At 55.1% G+C, this 18,111-nt stretch overlaps 1 protein-coding gene across 1 annotated transcript; it reads left to right on the top strand.

Annotated features, from left to right (window-relative positions):
* Positions 1 to 8,501: 8,501 nt before the first annotated feature.
* Draxin (dorsal inhibitory axon guidance protein) lies at positions 8,502 to 17,628 on the top strand. The gene is made up of 6 exons (XM_013033877.1): positions 8,502 to 8,910; positions 10,674 to 10,864; positions 12,940 to 13,051; positions 13,606 to 13,695; positions 15,645 to 15,734; positions 17,516 to 17,628. Exons 1-6 carry the CDS (start codon positions 8,502 to 8,504, stop codon positions 17,626 to 17,628), a joined length of 1,005 nt encoding a protein of 334 aa, XP_012889331.1.
* The last annotated feature ends 483 nt before the right edge of the window (positions 17,629 to 18,111 follow it).

The raw sequence follows: 18,111 nt of genomic DNA on the forward strand, positions 1-18,111 counted from the left end.
GGCTCAAGTGGTAGAGTGCTAGCCTTGAGCTGAAGAGCTGAGGGACAGCACCCAGGCCCAGAGTTCAGGCCCCATGACCAGATCTCCCCCCCACACCCCCCCAAAAAAGAAATGTATCACTGTTCCAGTGTGGGACAGAAGCCCAGAGAGGTGAAGCTACTTGCCTGGGTCACAGGGCTTGTTCAGCGCAGGAGGCAGGATTCACACCCACATCTCTCCTGCTCGCCTGCCTGTGCCAGAACCCCACAGAAGGCGTTTTGTCACTTGAAGATTAAGTGACAGGTCTGAGCAAATGACAAATGATGCAGAATCATCTGGGTACCAAGATAACGAAGTTTGGGAGACGGTGGGGCTTCTCTCCCTCCCCCCACAAACTGCTTTGGAGAGGAGGGGTGTTGAGGATCTGTGATCAGGCAGAAGCTCTAGGCCGGGTGGCGGGGTGGGGGGACGGCGTCAGGGATGGGGGTGAGAGGAGGCAGAGCTGGAAGGCCCTGGCCAGGAAAGCCTCTGCAGTTCTGGGGGGGGCGGGCAGAGCCCAAAGCTGCTGTGGGACACAGTTAAAGCAGATGGAGCTACCCCTGCAGGGAAGTGAAATCTCATTTGCTAAGACAATGGTCCCCTCCAGGGTGGCCGAGCGCTGTCCACCGGGCCATCCATCACCCGACTCAACACGGAGGATGTGGCCCCCTGCACATGTGAAGCCACAAAGGGTTCCAGAGGCCTCCTGAGCCTTGCCCCACCCCGTCCCTAGCTCCCTGATTCCTCTCTTTCCCCATCTCATAATAGCAGCAGCCATTAGCCGTACTCATTGCATTTACTCCACATCTTAACATCAGAGAGGTTAAGAGACTTGTTTAAGTCACACAGCTCCTTTTACTGTGCTCAGTGTAGTTCATCCATGGCTAGTTTAACAGGTTTCGGGGACCTATCTTTTAATTCTTAATGGTTATGTCTGTGCCTCTAACTTTTGTTAGTCCTGTGACTCCTACCTATGATCCCAGCTAATTGGAAGGCAGAGATCAGGAGGATGACACTTTGAGGCTGCCCTCAAAATGATTGAAACTCATACCAGGCGCTAAAGGCTCACGCCTGTGATCTCAGCTATTCAGGAGATTGAGATTTAAAGATCCTGGCTCAAAGCCAGCCTGTGCAGACAAATCTGAGACTCTTATCTCCATCAATAACCAGCAAAAAATGGGAGGGGAGGTATGGCTCAAGTGGTAGAGCACCAGCCTTGAGCAAAAGAGTTAAGCAAGAGTGTGAGGAAGTGACACTGTGGCTCAAGTGGTAGAGTGTTAGCCTTGAGCTAAAGAGCTGAGGGACAGCTCCCAGGCCTAGAGTTCAAGCCCCATGACTGACAAAAAAAAAAAAAAAAAGCTCTAAGTAGGCCAAGTGTGGTGGCTCACGCCTGTAATCCTAGCTACTCAGGAGGCTGAGATCTGAGGATCGCAGTTCAAAGTCAACCCAGGCAGAAAAGTCCGTGAGACTTTTATCTCCAATAAACCACTCAGAAACCCAGAAGTGGTGCTATAGCTCAAGAGGTAGAGCGTTGGTTAGCCTTGAGCTGAAGAGCTCAGGGACAGCGCCCAGGCCCAAAGTGCAAATCCCATGGCCTTGAGTTCAAGCCCTCGTACCAACTACGCACTTGCATGTGCGCACAGCCACTAAAGCCACCAGCGCTGGACTTGAACTTTCTCATAAACCTCGGAGGGTTTATGTTTTTGTGGGGAGCAGAGCCTCCCTCCCTGTCCAGCACACTTTCCCTCTGGTGAGGCGCTCCTGAAAGATGGCAGTACCCCCTCAGAGAGGCCCTGTGCCAGTCTCCTGGTACCCTTGCCAGCAGTCAGATCTGTAAGGGTCACCCTCGTGCTCAGCAATCAGCCAGAGTTGGCAAGCTAGGCAGAGAGCCCGGCAGGCCTCCTCCAGGGGCTGGCGAGGCAGAGCACCGTCTGGGCCTGGCTGGGCTAGCCTTCACATGGTGTGCCCGCAGGCCGTGCTGGTACACGCATGGCCCAGCCCTGGTGGGCATCTGCAGGCCCCAAGGGACCGTCCGTCACCTCTCCCTACCTGTGGCTGGCAGCTGGATAGACAGATGGAGGAGTCGTGTTACCATGGACGGTAAATGCCCAGGCTCCCTGGCACACCCAGCCTGTGGGAACACCCATCTGACCCAGAGTCTGGGGCTCAGTCTCCCCTACCTTCCTCTCTCTCTCTCTCTCTCTCACACACACACAAAGTGGGGTTTTGTTTTTGTTTGTTTTGGGCAGTGCTGGGGTGGAATCCAGGACCCTTGCACACTAGGCAGGCTCTCTACCTCCAAGATACAGCCTCAGTCCTAGCCCCCACCCCCCAAAAATCTTTTTGGGGGGTATTCAGTTGAGTTTTCTCAACTGAAATCTAACCCAGAATCCCAATACTTCACATAAAGCCAGTAAAACGTATTTCATGAGCTGTGTAGCACCCCCGCAATGTTTGCTCTGATTTATGCAGCTGCAGCTGTAAGCCCTACATTTTCAGCCTCTCTACTTAGATTCTGTGCAGCTCCTGCCAAACTTCTTTAAAGGAAGTCAACAAAGGTGAAAGGAAGTGGCCACTTCCTGCCCTCCTAGGTATTTGCCGGTGCCTGGGTAGATACCTGTCACACCAGTGCTGAGCTGAGTCTCTAGCTGTCTTTGCTTGATGCTCCAGTTCAGAAAAATCCTGGCTACTCAGGAGGCTGATATCTGAGGATTGAAGTTCAAAGCCAGCCTGGGCAGGAAAATGTGTGAATCTCTAGTAAACCACTAGAAAGCCAGAAGTGGAGCTGTGGCTCAAGTGGTAGAGTGCTAGCCTTGAGTGAAAAAAGCCAAAGAATAGACTCTAGGCCTCAAGTTCAAGCCCCAGTCCCGGCCCACACATACAGAAAATATTGTTTTGTGGTGCTGGAGGTGGAACCCAAGGTCGCTAGTGCATGGTAGGCAAGCACTTAACTGAGCTTCAATCCCCAGCCCTGGAAGAACAAAAATGAAACAGGAAAAAAACAACAGGTGCCACTCAGCCTGCTTGATTAGCTTGAGCCATGCCTCCACCCTAGCTTTTTGCTGGTTAATTTGGAGATAGTCTCTTGGACTTCCCTGCCCACGCTGGCTTCAAGCTGTTATCCTCCAGATGGCAGCCTCCGGAGTAGCTAGAATTCCAGCTGTGCGCAGCTAAAATACAGCGTATGAATTAGATTAGGTGAATTAAATTCTATTAGGTGAACCAGATTCAAAAGCTCTGCTCCACAACAGCACTGGCCAAGATTCACACCTCCAACATACCACTTTCACACAAGACAGGAGACAGGGCCTGAATTCTTGTTGTGGGGGGGGGCAATCCTTTGGCCTTAGCATAGCATCCTGACACCCCTCAGCCAGCACCCCCTCCCCAGCCCACCAGGCAACCTGTGGGCCCTCTAGAGCATGGGAGAAATCTGGTCTTGGAGCTGTCCTGAGGAGCCAGGTGGCTGAGCTCCACAGTTGTCTTGCAGGCTTAGCAGGAGCGCCCTCAGCCCCAGAGGCAAGGCTGCTGGTGGGGAAGGGCTTTAGAAGGGATTAGTTATCTCATTTGCATATGCTGTTGCTTCCCCGCCCCCAAGTGCTCTCCAGGGAATGGCAGGTGCATGTGTATGTGTGGGGAGGGGAGGGGGAGCTTTGAGCCCTGGCTTTAGAGACAAGGACTATATCCTGTATCCCAAGTGCAGCGCTACTTAGTGGCTGCCATTACTCAGCCTGTTTCCTTGTTTGTAGACAAGTGGAAGGGAGCTCAAGTGTTATAATTCTGTTAGTAGGATGGTGTGTGTGTGTGTGTGTGTGTGTGTGTGTGTACGCATGTATACATGTGTGTTCCAGTACTGGGCCTTGAACTCGGGGCCTCTGGCTCTCACTTGGCTTTTCCAGCCCAAAGCTGGTACTCTGACCACTTGAGCCACAGCTCTACTTCCAGCATTTTTTTGGTGGCTAACTGAACATAAGTGTCTTACAGGGGGCTGGGAAGGTGGCTCAGTGGTAGAGCGCTTGCCTTGCACACATGAGGCCCTGGGTTCAATTCCTCAGCACCACATAAGCAGAAAAAGCCAGAAGTGGCGCTGTGGCTCAAGTGGTAGAGTGCTAGCCTTGAGCTGAAGAGCTGAGGGACAGCGCCCAGGCCCAGAGTTTAAGACCCACAACTGACCAAAAAAAGAATCTCACAGTTTCCTGCCCTGCCTGGCTTGGAGCCATGATCCTCAGACCTCAGCCTCCTGACTTGCTAGGATGTCAGGCATGAGCCACCGGAGCCTGGCTTAGGATGATTTTTTGTTTGTTTGGACTTGTGTCAAGATGGACGCTCCTGAGGTCTGTCCACCACGCCCATTCAGATCAGCTCCGGGCTTGGCCTGTGCCCAGCATGGAGGGCAGGGGCAAAGGATCCACTCGGGCTCCTAGGCCGGCTTTGTGAGTGAGCTGCGGGCAGAGCCGTCTGAGGGGGGGGGAGCGCCTGCCTTCCGTTCTCACTTGGATGCTTGCTGCTTTGTGACATGGCCTCCAACTGGCTTCCAGAGTGACAGGAATGGATGGGCGCCTGTCACCTCATTGCTGGGGATCCTTGGCACGGCTTCTGTGGCAGCCCATGTTTCCTGAGTGGCTCTCTGCCAGGTTGGCATCTTGGTGGTTGGGCTGTTCCAAGATCTGATGGGCTTGAAGTGGGGGGGGCGAGCATGCATGCAGTCTCCTCCCTACCCTGTGTACCCAGTACACACACACAAGCACACATATGCACAACACGTGTGTGCACACCCACTTCAGGGCGTCCCCTGGCACCCTAATCTGCAGTCACCAGTGCCTAGACTTGTGCCTGATCGTGCAGCGCCGAGGCAGGAGCAGAGCCCCGCCCCTGAGTGGCATTGTCTGGGCAGGGTTTAGATAAAAAGACCGAGATGCCCCGTCCAACCTGGCAGACCAGGGCTGCATGAGCCAGGGAGGGCTGTGAAGGAACAGAGGGAAGGCAGTGCACCGGGGCAGGGACTGGAGGAGGCTGCATGGAGCAGGGAACTATGGGGACAGATGGAGGGTACTCAGGGCTGAGGGGCCAGCCTGTGTGAGAACAGACAGCAAAGATCGAGTGTCCTGGGGGCCGGGACCAGCCTCTGCCCAGTGTGAAGAAGAGAAAGCAGAAGTCGGTATTGTAAAATGAGTTCCGGGCCACACTGTACAGATTCTTCAGCACCAAAATGAGGAGGCTGTGGTTCAGTGGGAAGGTACTGGGTAGGAAGTGCTGGGTGGCAAGATACTAAGTGGAAAGGTGCTAGTTAGGAAGATGCTGGGTGGGAAGGTGCTAAGTGGGGAGGTGCTGGGTAGGAAGGTACTAAGTGGGAAGGTGCGTACTGGATGGGAAGGTACTAAGTGGGGAGGTACTGGGTGGGAAGGTGCTAACTAGAAAGGTACCAGGTAGGAAGGTACTGAGTGGGAATGTGCTGGGTGGAAAGGTGCTAGTTAGGAAGGTGCTAAGGTACTGGGTGGGAAGATGCTGGGTGAAAAAGTGCTTGGTGGGAAGGTACTGAGTCGTTGACCATCCTCACAGTCAGAGACAGTGAGCGGCCTCTTTGTGCCCACAGGCCTGCCAGCCTCTGCCAAGTCCCCATCTGCCCCCTGCCTGCATTCCCTGAATCTCCCGTCCTCCCCTCTTTTATCCCAGAATGATGGACTCCATCCACCAACAGATAGATGCCCCAAAGGTTCTCTGTGGCCCGGGGATGTCCTGGAGCTGGACAGCGTCCAACCCAGACCCAGCCTGTCCTGTCTCCCCATGACAGGGAGTGCCGAGGGCCGCGTCCCGCTGTGGTCAGACTAGATGCCGGCCTGGACGGCAGCCCTGCTCTGAACAGAACGAAGCTGGACTGATGCGTCCAGAGGCTCCTGGGCCCCCATGGGGCTGCCTCGGGAACAGGGAGCACCAGCCTCACTAGCCAGAGGCCCTGGGGGAGCACTGCAGTTTATGACCTCCGGATTGGATGGACAGGGATGAGGAAATGGTGTCACAAATGTCCCCCTTCACCTGTAGGCTGTCCCCTGAGGGGACAAAATGGAAAAGGATGGAGGAGACTTATGTGTTCACTTTTGGCCCCAGGAGGAGCCTAGCTGGCTCATTGGAGTCCGGATGTGCGAGGGGGGCCCCTCCTGGCCTCCCTTCTGGCCTCCCTCCTGCCTCTGAGTTGGGTACTGCGAGCCTGTGGGGGGGGGTCACAGGAGCCAAGAAGACTGGGGATGCTGGGGGATTAGGGAACTTTCCCAGGCCTGCCAATCTTTCTTCAGCCCTGGTCAATTCTCTGGCCACAAATCACAAGGAAACCATGGCGTAAGCACCTTGGGGAGCCTAATGGAGTTCTGGGAAGGCCATAAAAATTCAATCAGCCGGCCTGGTGCCATCTGAAGATGGAGTGGGGCTGATGTGGGGGCAGGGCCCTAGGGCCAGACAGACACCCCACCAACCCAGCCACCAGCCTCCTGAGCCCCTGCTTAACTGTCCTCTGGGCGCCTCCTGCCCCAGAGGTCAGCATCCTGGGGGGATGTGGCAGGGACAATAGAGAGCAGACAGAGCCAGTCTGCAGAGACCCCCACACTCATCAGCATTACAGGGACAATGTCAGGAGTTCAGGGAGCCAAGAGCTCATGATGGAAAGAGAAGAGTAGCTGGGCTGGGCATTGGCTCACCCCCCGCCCCGCCCGACCCCCTTAATCCTAGCTACTCAGGCTGAGATCTGAGAACAAAGGTTCAAAGCCAGCCCAGGCTGAAAAGGTCCATGGGGACCCTTATCTCAATTAATCACCGAAAAGCCAGAAGTGGAACTATGGCTCAAGTGGCAGAGCACCAGCCTTGAGCAAAACAAAGCAAAGAGACAGCGCCCAGGCCCTGAGTTCAAGCCCCAGGACCAGGACGCAAGCGCACACAATGACACTCGCAAAGTGTGACTTACCCACTCAGCCTTAATTGCCACTTCAGAAAACAAGAGCAATCACAGGAGCCTTTTCAGAGAGCTGTTGAAAGACAGCAAAACAGACCTGCCCAGAGCGCGTAGCATGGGGTGTGCTATTATTCTGTTTGTTTGCATGTAGGCTCCCACTCAAGTTTCAGCGCCTTGCAGTGCATTCTGGAGCTCTGCAGGGCTCCGCTGTGCAGCAGGGGACTTGGCCAAGGGCAGAGTTCTGTGCAGAGAAAGGAATTTCAGTCGGGGCTGGAGCCTGGAGGCTGTGGGTCCCGATGGCTGCTCAGTCTGGGTACCACCAACTTCCCAGGCCAGATGAATGGTTGCTGGGGCCTGTTCTGTGCATGGCGGGGTTGCACCCCTCCCCTTCCTAGATGCCATTAGCTTGGAGAGTCCCTAGGGGGCACAGTCCCCCAACATCCCTGTTAAGAACTTGGTTAAGCCCGATGCTAGTGGCTCAGAAGGCTGAGGTCTGAGGGTCGTGGTTCGGAGCCAGTCTGGGCAGGAAATGCCATGAGACTTTTATCTCTAACCCCCCCCCAAAAAAAAAAAAGCTGGAAGCGGAGCTGTGGCTCAAGTGGCAAGAGTGCTAGCTTTGAGCACAAAAGCTAAAGGACAGAACCCTGAGTTCAAGTCCCAGAACCAGAACAACAAAAAGAACCAAGTTGGGGGCTGGGAAGGTGGCTCAATGGTAGAGTGCTTGCCTTGGATGCATGAGGCCCTGAGTTCGATTCCTCAGCACCACATAAGCAGAAAAAGCCGGAAGTGGTGCTGAGGCTCAAGTGGTAGAGTGCTAGCCTTGAGCTGAAGAGCTGAGGGACAGCACCCAGGCCAGAGTTCAGGCCCCACGACTGACCAAAAAAAAAAAAAGAACCAAGTTAACTGAACACTGGTGGCTCACACCTGTAATCCTAGCTAATTGGGAGGCTGAGATCTGAGGATCAAGGTTCAAAGCCAGCCTAGACACACAAATCTGAGAGACTTTTATCTGTAATTAAACAGGCTTAGATGGTAGAGCACCAGTCTTGAGTGGAAAAGCCATACAAGAATGTAAGGCTTGGGGAAATGGCGCTGTAGCTCAAGTCGTAGAGCGCTCGCCTTGAGCTGAAGAGCTGAGGGACAGCGCCCAGGCCCAGAGTTCAAGCCCCACGACCGACCAAAAAAAAAGAATGTAAGGCTTGGGGCTGGGAAGGTGGCTCAGTGGTAGAGCGCTTGCCTTGCATGCCAGAGGCCCTGGCTTCGATTCCTCAGCACCACATAAGAAAAAAGCCGGAAGTGGCGCTGTGGCTCAAGTGGTAGAGAGCTAGCTTTGAGCAAAAGAAGCTCAGGGACAGCGCCCAGGCCCTGAGTCCTGGACCCAGGATTGGCCAAAAAAAAAAAAAAAAAGAATGTGAGGACTTGAGTTCAAGCCTTCGTTCAGGTACCAGAAGAAGGGAGTCCTAACAGTGGGTGAGGGATCTGGGACCAGAAGCAGGGGCTGAGGTCTACCCTAGAGAACTGCTTTCCTTGCAGGGCAGAGCCAATGGCAGCATCCACCCTCTGCAGGGTCCCTACGCTGCTCCTCAGCCTCCTGGTGCTGTTGGAGGGGGGCCTGGCAGGCTCGCTCAGCCCGGCCCGGAACCTGCCTGAGATTCACAGGGACCCAGGCTCTGTGCTATGGACACGGGCCAGCCATCACCGCCGGCGGGGCCCGGGCATGCCCAGCCGGGCTCAGGATGGAGCTGTGGTCACCACCCCCAAGCAGGCCTCCAGGCTCCCTGGGGGGCAGCTGCCTGGACAGAGTCCTGCAGGCCTGCTGCTGGACAAGGAGCTGTTCCTGGGACTGGCGTCACCCTATCCCGAGAAGGAGCCCCGGCCTCCAGGGTGGGAGAGGGCGAAGAAACGTGGCAGGGAGCACAAGAGACGCAGAGACAGGCTGAAACCACACCGAGGTAGCTCGGGGACTGGGGAGGATTGGGAGGGGCGATGGCCCAGGGCAGGAGGGGGAGGCCAACTGGGTCTCCTGGTAGCTCCAGACAATAAGTACCCAGAAGAGTGGAGGGATCTCAGAGAGGTGGTGTAGGTAGTGGAGGAGGCAGGAGAGTTAGATCCTCCTCCTGTGTCAGGAAGTTCTGCCTTGTATCTGACCTAAATCTATCCTACTCTAAGTGCTAGGTATAGACAGAACAGATCATCGCTGTTCCAGCCTCTCATTCAATCAATTGTAGAACAGAGTGGAGGCTCTGAAGTCAGATCCACCAAGCTCAGCCCCCTGGCTCTACCTTGAGGATAATGTTCCCTCTTCCCTCAGCCTCAGGGTGGAGACCTGATTTGTGAATGTTTAGACACAGACCATAACAAGTCCAAGTCCATCCTCAGTGGGACGGGCGTCCACTCTGTCACCTGAGTACAAGTGACTCCACATGTCTGTCAGCTCTCTATAGCCACCACCCAAAGCCTGAGAGATAAACTAATTAAAGAAAGAAACCACGTCCTTTGGCTGGTGGTTTCAAAGGTCTTAGCCCATCTATGTCCTCCTCCCCACCCTGCTTTGGGCCTGGGGTGGAGTCATGGCTGGAGCTCAAGCTGCTCACCTCTTGGGGGCCAGGAAGCAGAGAGAGGGGAACAGCCCAGGGTCTTGATAGCTCCTTGGAGGCCACGCCCCCAATCACCTCACTTCCTCCCACCAGGCCCCACCTTTTAAAAAGGCAGCAGCATCACAGTCTTGGCTTTTGGGATGTATTGCAGACCTAAACCCTAGCACTCCGGGGGAGACATGACACCCCCACTCCCCTGTGTCACCCTGTGTGTATCAGGAGGGCTTATCCACAGTGAGCTCCAAGCCACCCCGGCCTCCCTTCTCTTCCCGCCCTTGGCCCCTGTTCAGTCTCTGAAAAAAAACCAACGCCAAACCCTGGGCAGCTAGCTCACAGGTAGAACTTCCCCAGTCTCCCCAAGGCCCCAGCAGGCCGCTTGGAGCTTCTGTCTCTTCATGGGACAGGACTGCCCCTAGGGGCCAGGAAGTGCCAGGGACACGCTGATGTTTCTTTGGGAAGAAAGAGGTGGAGCCTCTGCCTCCCTCCTCCCACAAGTGGGAAGGGGGGAGGGCTTGCTCCTGAGACCCCACCCACCCCAGCCGGCAAACCTAGACAAAGCCCCAGCCCGGGAGCCTGGAGATCCTCTAGGGCACCCTTGAGGATGAGCAGGAGGGCACATGCATGGCCCCGATCTCCACCCAGCCCCACTTCCTGGCTTCCAGGGAGCACTGGCAGGGGGCAAGGGACAGAGGAACCTGTAGGCTCAGCCTCTGGCTGTTTCCTTAAGGGAAGGAAAAAAAAAAAAAAAGAATGGTTCCAAAGGAATGGTTCTGAAGTCCCCTAAAGTCCCCTATCTGCCTTCTGGGATTCAATTCTGCAAGGTGAGGTGACTGCTACAGACCCAACCTCACCTCCTCCAGGAAGCCTTCCAGGGTTAACCCCTCTAGCTCTTATTGCGACATGCCCACCTCCGCCAGCTCCCAGTGGACTTGCCAGAATGCTGGGAGGTAGGCTTCACTGTCCGGGGTCCCAAGCAGGTCAGGCGGCGGCGGGGATGGTACCTGGACTAAGTCACGTGGTCCCTGCCACCCCGTGGCTGGCGGTGGGAAAGGTGGGCTGAGCTGGTGTGTGGCAGCAGGTGGCAAGCAGATCAACCTATGCTTGCTGCCGGGTCTCAGGCCGAGCGCTGATCCGAGGCCCCAGCTCCCTGATGAAGAAGGCGGAGCTGCCTGAAGACCAGATCCTGGAGGCCACCATGGAGGAGTCGTCCACCAGCCTGGCCCCCACCATGCTCTTCCTGACCACACTGGAGGCCACACCTGCCACGGAAGAGTCCCTGATCCTGCCGGTCACCTCCCTGCGGCCCCAGGTAGGGCCCCCCCCCCGCAGCTCAGGGCTGGAAGGGCTCTTGGGACAGGGCAGGGCCATGTAGGAAGGCCTCTGATGCCAGGGCAGTTGAGCTCCCACCCTGCTGGGCGGGACTCTATCCTGAGGAAGAGGGCCCGGAGCCCACTCTGGGCACAGCCCAGGAAGCAAGTGCCAACCTAGCATTGGGGTCTCCACGCACAGAGGGTGGTAGGACTTGGGAAAGAGCTCACAGAACAGTCTAGTAATTTTTAAAGCTGTGTTGCAGCGGAGTGCTGTGGTTTACACCTATAATCCCCATGACTCAGGAGGCTGAGATCAGGAGGATTGCAACTCGAGGCCAACACCGACAAAACATTTATGAAACCCTCATCTCAATACATTAAAAAAAAAAAAAAGACTGGACCCATTGGGGCACACCTGTCACTCCGGTTACAAGAGAAGCAGTAATAGCAGGATTGTGGTCTAGCCTGGCCTGGGGACAAAAGCAGATTCCTATTAGAAAAGTAACAAAAGGCTAGGGGCATAGCTCAAGTAGTAGAGCACCTACCTAGCAGACACATGGCTCTGAGTTCAGGCCCTAGTGTTGCCAAAACTCCCCATATGGCCTAGGCTTAGCTGGTGCTAGTCAGCCGTTGCTCTGTCTACGCTCACATAAATGCCACTGCTGCTGTTTGTGGAAGGCTATGTAGGAGTCTACCCGCTCACTCCTGACTCTCCTCTGTGGCTCTGAGAGCTCTCAAAATAAAGTCCTTTCAAGGGATCCGTATAATGGAATAGAACTTATAAATCAGCATTGACGAGTATTTACAATTTCACTCACTCCCCTCCCCCCAACGCCTAGTTCTGGGGTTTGAACTCAGGGCCTGGGCACTATCCTGAGCACTCTGCCACTTGAGCCGCAGCACCACTTCTGGCTTTTTCTGTGTGTGTGGTACTGAGGCATGGAAGCCAGGGCTTCATGCATGCCAGGCAGGCACTCTACCACTGAGCCACCTTCCCAGCCCCAGTTTCATTTTCTGTAATTTCAGTCACTCCTGGTTGAAAGATACTTGCTTTCCCAAATGACCCTCATCTCACTCAGTGATGGCCTCAAACACAAGAAAAAGTGTTGTCTGGGCTGGGGAGGTAGCTCAAGTGGTAGAGCGCTAGCCTTGAGCTGAAGGGCTGAGGGACAGCGCCCAGGCCCAGAGTTCAGGCCCCACGACCAGACAAAAAAAAAAAAGTATTGTCTTTAGTGGTCCCAAGAATACAAGTATAGGGGCTGGGAAGGTGGCTCAGTGGTAGAGCGCTTGCCTTGCATGTCTGAGGCCCTGGGTTCGATTCCTCAGCACCACATAAGCAAAAAGAAAAAACTCAAGTGGTAGAGTGCTAGCCTTGAGCTGAAGAGCTGAGGGACAGCGCCCAGGCCCAGAGTTCAGGCCCCATGACTGGCAAAAAAAAAAAAAAAGAATACAAATATAATAAAATCATTTGTGTGTGAGAGGCCATAGTCATAATATGTGTGATTGTGCCAATCCTGGGGCTTGAACTCATGTCCTAGACACTGTCCCTTAGCTTTTTTGCTCAAGGCTGGTGCTCTACCACTTAAGCCACAGCTCCACTCCTGGTTTTTTAATGATTTTTGGGGGGGTTGTGGGGCTTGAACTCTGGGCCTGGGCGCTGTCCCTCAGCCCTTCAGCTCAAGGCAAGCGCTCTACCATTTGAGCCACAGTGCCACTTCTGGCTTTTTCTGTTTATGTGGTGCTGAGGAATCGAACCCAGGGTCTCATGCATACAAGGCAAGCACTCTACCACTGAGCTACCTTCCCAGCCCTGGCTTTTTAATGGTTGACTGGAGATAAGAGTCTTATGGGCTTTCCTTTCCAGGCTGGCTTCAAACCACAATCCTCAGATCTCAGCCTCCTGAGCAGCTGGGATTGCAGGCGTGTGTCTCCAGGGCTGGGCTTCACTTGGCTGGAACAAAGGCTCACCAATGTAGAGCAGGAGGAGCAGCTTCTCCTCTGGGGCCTGAGCCCCCCGCCCCCATTCCTGCTCTCTGGTGGGAAGGTTTCAGGTCCCCTCCTTCTTCCCCTTCAGGGGCAGCCCAGGTCTGATGGAGAGGTGATGCCCACGCTGGACATGGCCTTGTTCGACTGGACCGATTATGAAGACCTAAAACCTGAAGTCTGGCCTTCTGCAAAGAAGAAAGGTATGCCCAGCTCTCCCACACACACCGGCAACCCAGGGCCCCTCCCCGGCCCTGCGCCAGGCAAAGCCCCCATGGAGGGTGGTTTGAGCTGCAGATGCCAATAGTGGGCTGGGGGCTCGTCAGCCTGGAGCCAGCACTGAGGAAGAAAATGATGCCAAGTGCCTACCCCATGCCAAGCCCGTGGGGAAACAGGCCTGGGCCTGGGCGCTGGCCTGAGCTTTTGTGCTCAAGCTGAGTATTCTCACCCTTGAGCCACTGCTCCACTTCCAGCTTTTTTTTGGTAGTTACTTAGAGATGCGTCCCATAGACTTTCCTACCCAGGTTAGCTTTGAACCACGATCCTCAGATCTCAGCCTCCTGCATAGCTGGGATTACAGGCGTGGGCCACCGGCACCCAGCTGCTCCCACTTTAGAGAAGAAAGAACTGAGGCAGAGAGAGGTAGGGGCTTGTCTGAGCTATGCCAGGCTGCCTGCAATACCAGAGTCCTGTATTTAATCCCTCCCTCTGTTCTCCTTGCTGGGCTTCAACTTCTGATGACACACCTTGTCCCCAGAAAAACACCGGGGCCACCTCTCTGGTGACGGCAATGAGACATCGCCCGCCGAAGGAGAACCGTGTGACCACCACCAGGACTGCCTGCCAGGTACCCCCGTGCCCACACCCAGAGCCCCAGGCTGGGCCGCATGGAGTGGGGCAGGGGCTTCCCAGGCTTGGGAGCAATGCCTGAGGGTTGTTGACTCTTGTGTTGTTGCTGTTGTTGTTGTTGTGGGGCTTGAACTCTGGGCCTGGGTGCTATGCTTCAGCTATTCAGCTCAAGGCTAGCGCTCTACCACTTGAGCCATAGCGCCACTTCCGGTTTTCTCATGGTTTATTCGAGATACGAGGCTCACAGACTTCCCTGCTCAGGCTGGCTTTGAACCTCGATCCTCAGATCTCAGCCTCCTGAGTAGCTAGGATTACAGGCGTGAGCCACTGGTGCCTGGCCAAGGGTTCCTGACTCTTTATAGACAATAAATAATAACCACAAGAGAGCCAATTTCCTGAGGGTGGCTATTGTACATGAATTCATCTAATACTTACAGCAATCCAAGGGGTGGAGAGAGACAGACAGACAAAGAGACAGAGAAAGACTGAAACAGAGAGAGACAGAGAGACCCTGCCATTCTGTTTTCTACAAAGCCCATTGGGCCCTAGGGAGAGAAGGGCTAAGTGTCTTACCCAAGGGCCCAAATTGGTTTTTTTTGCCGGTGATGGACCTGAACTCTGAGCCTGGGCACTGTCCCTCAGCTCTTCAGCTTAAGGCAAGCACTCTACCTCTTGAGCCACAGCGCCACTTCTGGCTTTTTCTGTTTATGTGGTGCTGAGGAATCGAACCCAGGGCCTCATGCATGCAAGGCAAGCACTCTACCACTGAGCCACCTTCCCAGCCCACCCAAATTGGTTTTGATTGTTGTTGATTTTTATTTTTGTCAGTCATGGGCCTTGAACTCAGGGCCTGGGTGTTGTCTCTGAGCTCTTTTTGCTCAAAGCTAGTGCTCTACCACTTTGAGCCACTGATCCAATTCTGGCTTTTTGCTGGTTAAATGGAGATAAGGAGCTGAGCGCCGAGGCTCACGCTTGTACTCCCACCTACTCAGGAGGCTGAGAGCTGAGAACCACAGTTCAAAGCCAGCCCAGGCAGGGAAATCCTGAGACTCTTATCTCCAATGAACCGCCAGGAAAACGGAAATGGCGCTGCGGCTCAAGTGGTAGAGTGCTAGCTTTGAGCTGAAGAGCTGAGGGACAGCGCCCAGGCCCAGAGTTCAGGCCCCCCAACTGACCAGAGAGAGAGAGAGGGCTTTGAACCTTGTAATCTTCAGCTCTCAGCCTCCTGAGTAGTTAGGATAAATGGCATGAACCCGTGGTGCTCAGCCTGAGGAGAGGAAGCAGGGTGCGTAGAGTAACATCAGTCTTAGCCCGTGAAACAGGAGCCCTGGGGCCAGGCCTGGCTGGGCGGAGGAGGCGGAGGAGGCCAGCCGTGGGGCCCTTGCTGCGCTGGTTCTCAGCTGGGGCTGGACACCGGCAGAGGCGACCTCTGACACAGCCAGCAGCTGGAGACCGTCAGCCACGTGCCCTTTTTGTCACTGCAAAAACAAACCCCAAAACCAGAAATCCGGCACTTTCCTTGGGAGAGATCTGAGCACCATGATGGTGGCCAGACACTACTCCCGCCTGGCCCGCCTCCTCACGGGCTGTTTCTTTCTCACACTATTGTTTGAGCCAACTGGATAGACAGACTGTGTCCCCGAGCGCTGAGCCGGCTCAGGCGAAGCTGTGCCTGGGCCCTCATCTGTCAGAAAGATGCTGGCGCCCATGAGCCCTGAGGGCCCGATGTCCAAGTCTAGTTCCTAGCTGGGGTCTCCGCCAGCGCCCCCCCCCCGGGATGTCAGCCATGACACCCATGGGTAGCGTCTCACCAGATGGCCCAGCCTGCTGGGACAGGGCTGGCCTCCCAGGTGACGGATGTCCTGTTCAGCGGGGCCGTGGGCAGGGCAGGGCAGGGCAGGAGGGAGGAGCAGCGTGGCTGACCACGTGTGCGCCGTGTGTCACCAGGGACCTGCTGTGACCTGCGGGGACACCTGTGCACGCCCCACAATCGTGGGCTCAACAACAAATGCTTCGATGACTGCATGTGTGTGGAAGGTGAGACCCGAGGGGAGGACACAGGATTTCCTGGGAGAGTGGCCGGCGGTGGGAGGGGCCGGGGAGGGAGGAGCATCCCCTGGGAACAGAAAGCATGAACTCAGATCAGCTTTGCTTGGAGACCCCTCTCCCCCCTCCCCCCGTCACCCCTCCCCCCGCCCCAGTCTTGGTTCCCACTGTCTCCACTCCTGGCACTGTTTCTCAGATTTGTTTTTCTCACCCCTTGAAATACAAGCTGGCACGATCGCCAGATCTGTTTCAATCCGATCCAACCTGAGGATGCTGGCGCTGACACAGCGCAGCTTTATCCCTGGAGGGACACCGGGGCCCCGCCCGGCCTCTCTTGGGCTGTTTAACTCCCCTGAGCTCCACCTCAGGCTGCCCATGTGCCCACCTGCACACGTGTACCCAGTGTGCCTGGCTCTGTGCCAAGCCCTTCTTCCCTGGGATCCTCACAGCCATCCCCAGAGGAGAGCAATTATGGTCCCCACTTTACAGTGACGCACTCAGACCCGAGTGGTTAGGGAAAGGGAGAAGGGAGGGAGGAAGGGAAGGGAGGGCAAAAGCTAAAGTCAGAGTATTCCTTTTTTTTTTTTTTGTCGGTTGTGGGGCCTGAACTCTGGGCCTGGGCACTGTCCCTCAGCTCTTCAGCTCAAGGCAAGCACTCTACCCCTTGAGCCACAGCGCCACTTCCAGCTTTTTCTGGTTATGTGGTGCTGAGGAATTGAACCCAGGGCCTCAAATATGCAAGGCAAACACTCTACCACTGAGCCACCTTCCCAGCCCCCCACAATGGTCTTAAAGCAACTCCTGAAGGTTTACAGAAATTTCCCCTGGAATGATTTCCACACACAAAGTGTAGCTAGATAGATAGATAGATAGAGATGTAGAGATATAGACGAATGTGTGTGTGAGTCCCAGTACTAGGGCTTGAACTCAGGGCTTTGTGCTCTCACTTGGCACTCTATGACTTGAGCCACTTCTGGCTTTTTGGTGGTTACTTAGAGATAAGAGTCTCTTGGACTTTGCTGCCTGGGCTGGCTTTGAACTGTGATCCTAGGATTAGAATTTGAGCCACCCAGTTGCAGTATCCAGATATATGTTAGCTGTGGGGCTGAGCTCTTTTGTTCATGGTAGCACTCTATCACTTGAGCCACAGCTCCACTTTCCATTTTCTGGTAGTTAATTGGAGATAAGATCCTTAGATCTCAGCCTTTTGAGTAGCTAGGATTACAGGTGTGAGCCACTGGTACCCAGCAGCAGTTTCCCTATTTTTTATTTTTTTGGGTCCAGTCGTGGAGCCTGAACTCTGGGCCTCAGCTCTTCAGCTCAAGGCTAGCGCTCTACCACTTGAGCCACAGCACCACTTCCGGCTTTTTTTTTCTGCTTATGTGGTGCTGAGGAATCGAACCCAGGGCCTCATGCATGCAAGGCAAGTGCTTTACCACTGAGCCACCTTCCCAGCCCTGCAGTTTCCCTATTTTTAATCATTTTCCTTTTCACTTAGTACTGTGGGACAAAATCAATACAGGTACATTATTAACTATAGTCTATTATCATCACTGCCCTAAAAATCCCCCGGTCCACCCCTCACCCATATGCCTCACCCCACCTTGTGCCCCAGTTCCCCCTTCAAACCCATCCAGGCACTGCTGCACCCAGGGGCCTTCCGGCAGAGATGGAGGGAGTGGGGTAAAGGGAGGGAGGGAGGGGAGGAGAGGGGGGAGAGGGGAGGGAGGAGAGCAGGCCCATGGCCTGATCCTTAGCTCCCCTCTGCCCAGGTCTGCGCTGCTATGCCAGATTCCACCGAAACCGCAGGGTCACGAGGAGGAAGGGGCGCTGTGTGGAGCCCGAGTCGGCCGACGGTGACCAAGGATCCTTCATCAACGTCTAGCGCCAGGGAGCCACCTCCCCACTGGCCTGGGGCTGAGCGCCCCGAGGTCTGGAGAAGCTGGACCTGGGGTTTGTAGCTAGCAGTGGGAGATCAAGTGGGGGACAGGTGCCAGAGACCATGGACTCAGGCCCCGGACGCTGGGCCTCAAGCCCAGGGCTGCAGGATGGCACACCTGCCCCATCTGCTGGACCATGCAGTCCGCATCTCCCTCATGGCCATGTGCACAGCGCCCTCTGCTGCTGGGCATCTGCACTACCACAGGCTCAAGGTGAAAAACTGGAGGTGACTTCAGAGGCCCTGGATCTGGAAGTTCTCAGCGGTGCTTGGTGCAGTCACATGCATTGTCTCTCTGAATCCTCCGGTGGCCTTTTCTTTTTCTTTTTTAATTTAATTTTATTTTATTTGTGAACATACTGTACAGAGGGGTTACAATTACATGGGCAGGATAATGCGTACATTTCTTACCAAGCATTGCAGCCTCCT

The sequence above is a fragment of the Dipodomys ordii genome, unplaced genomic scaffold, assembly GCF_000151885.1.
Source record: "Dipodomys ordii isolate 6190 unplaced genomic scaffold, Dord_2.0 Scaffold6, whole genome shotgun sequence".
Lineage (NCBI taxonomy): Eukaryota > Metazoa > Chordata > Mammalia > Rodentia > Heteromyidae > Dipodomys > Dipodomys ordii.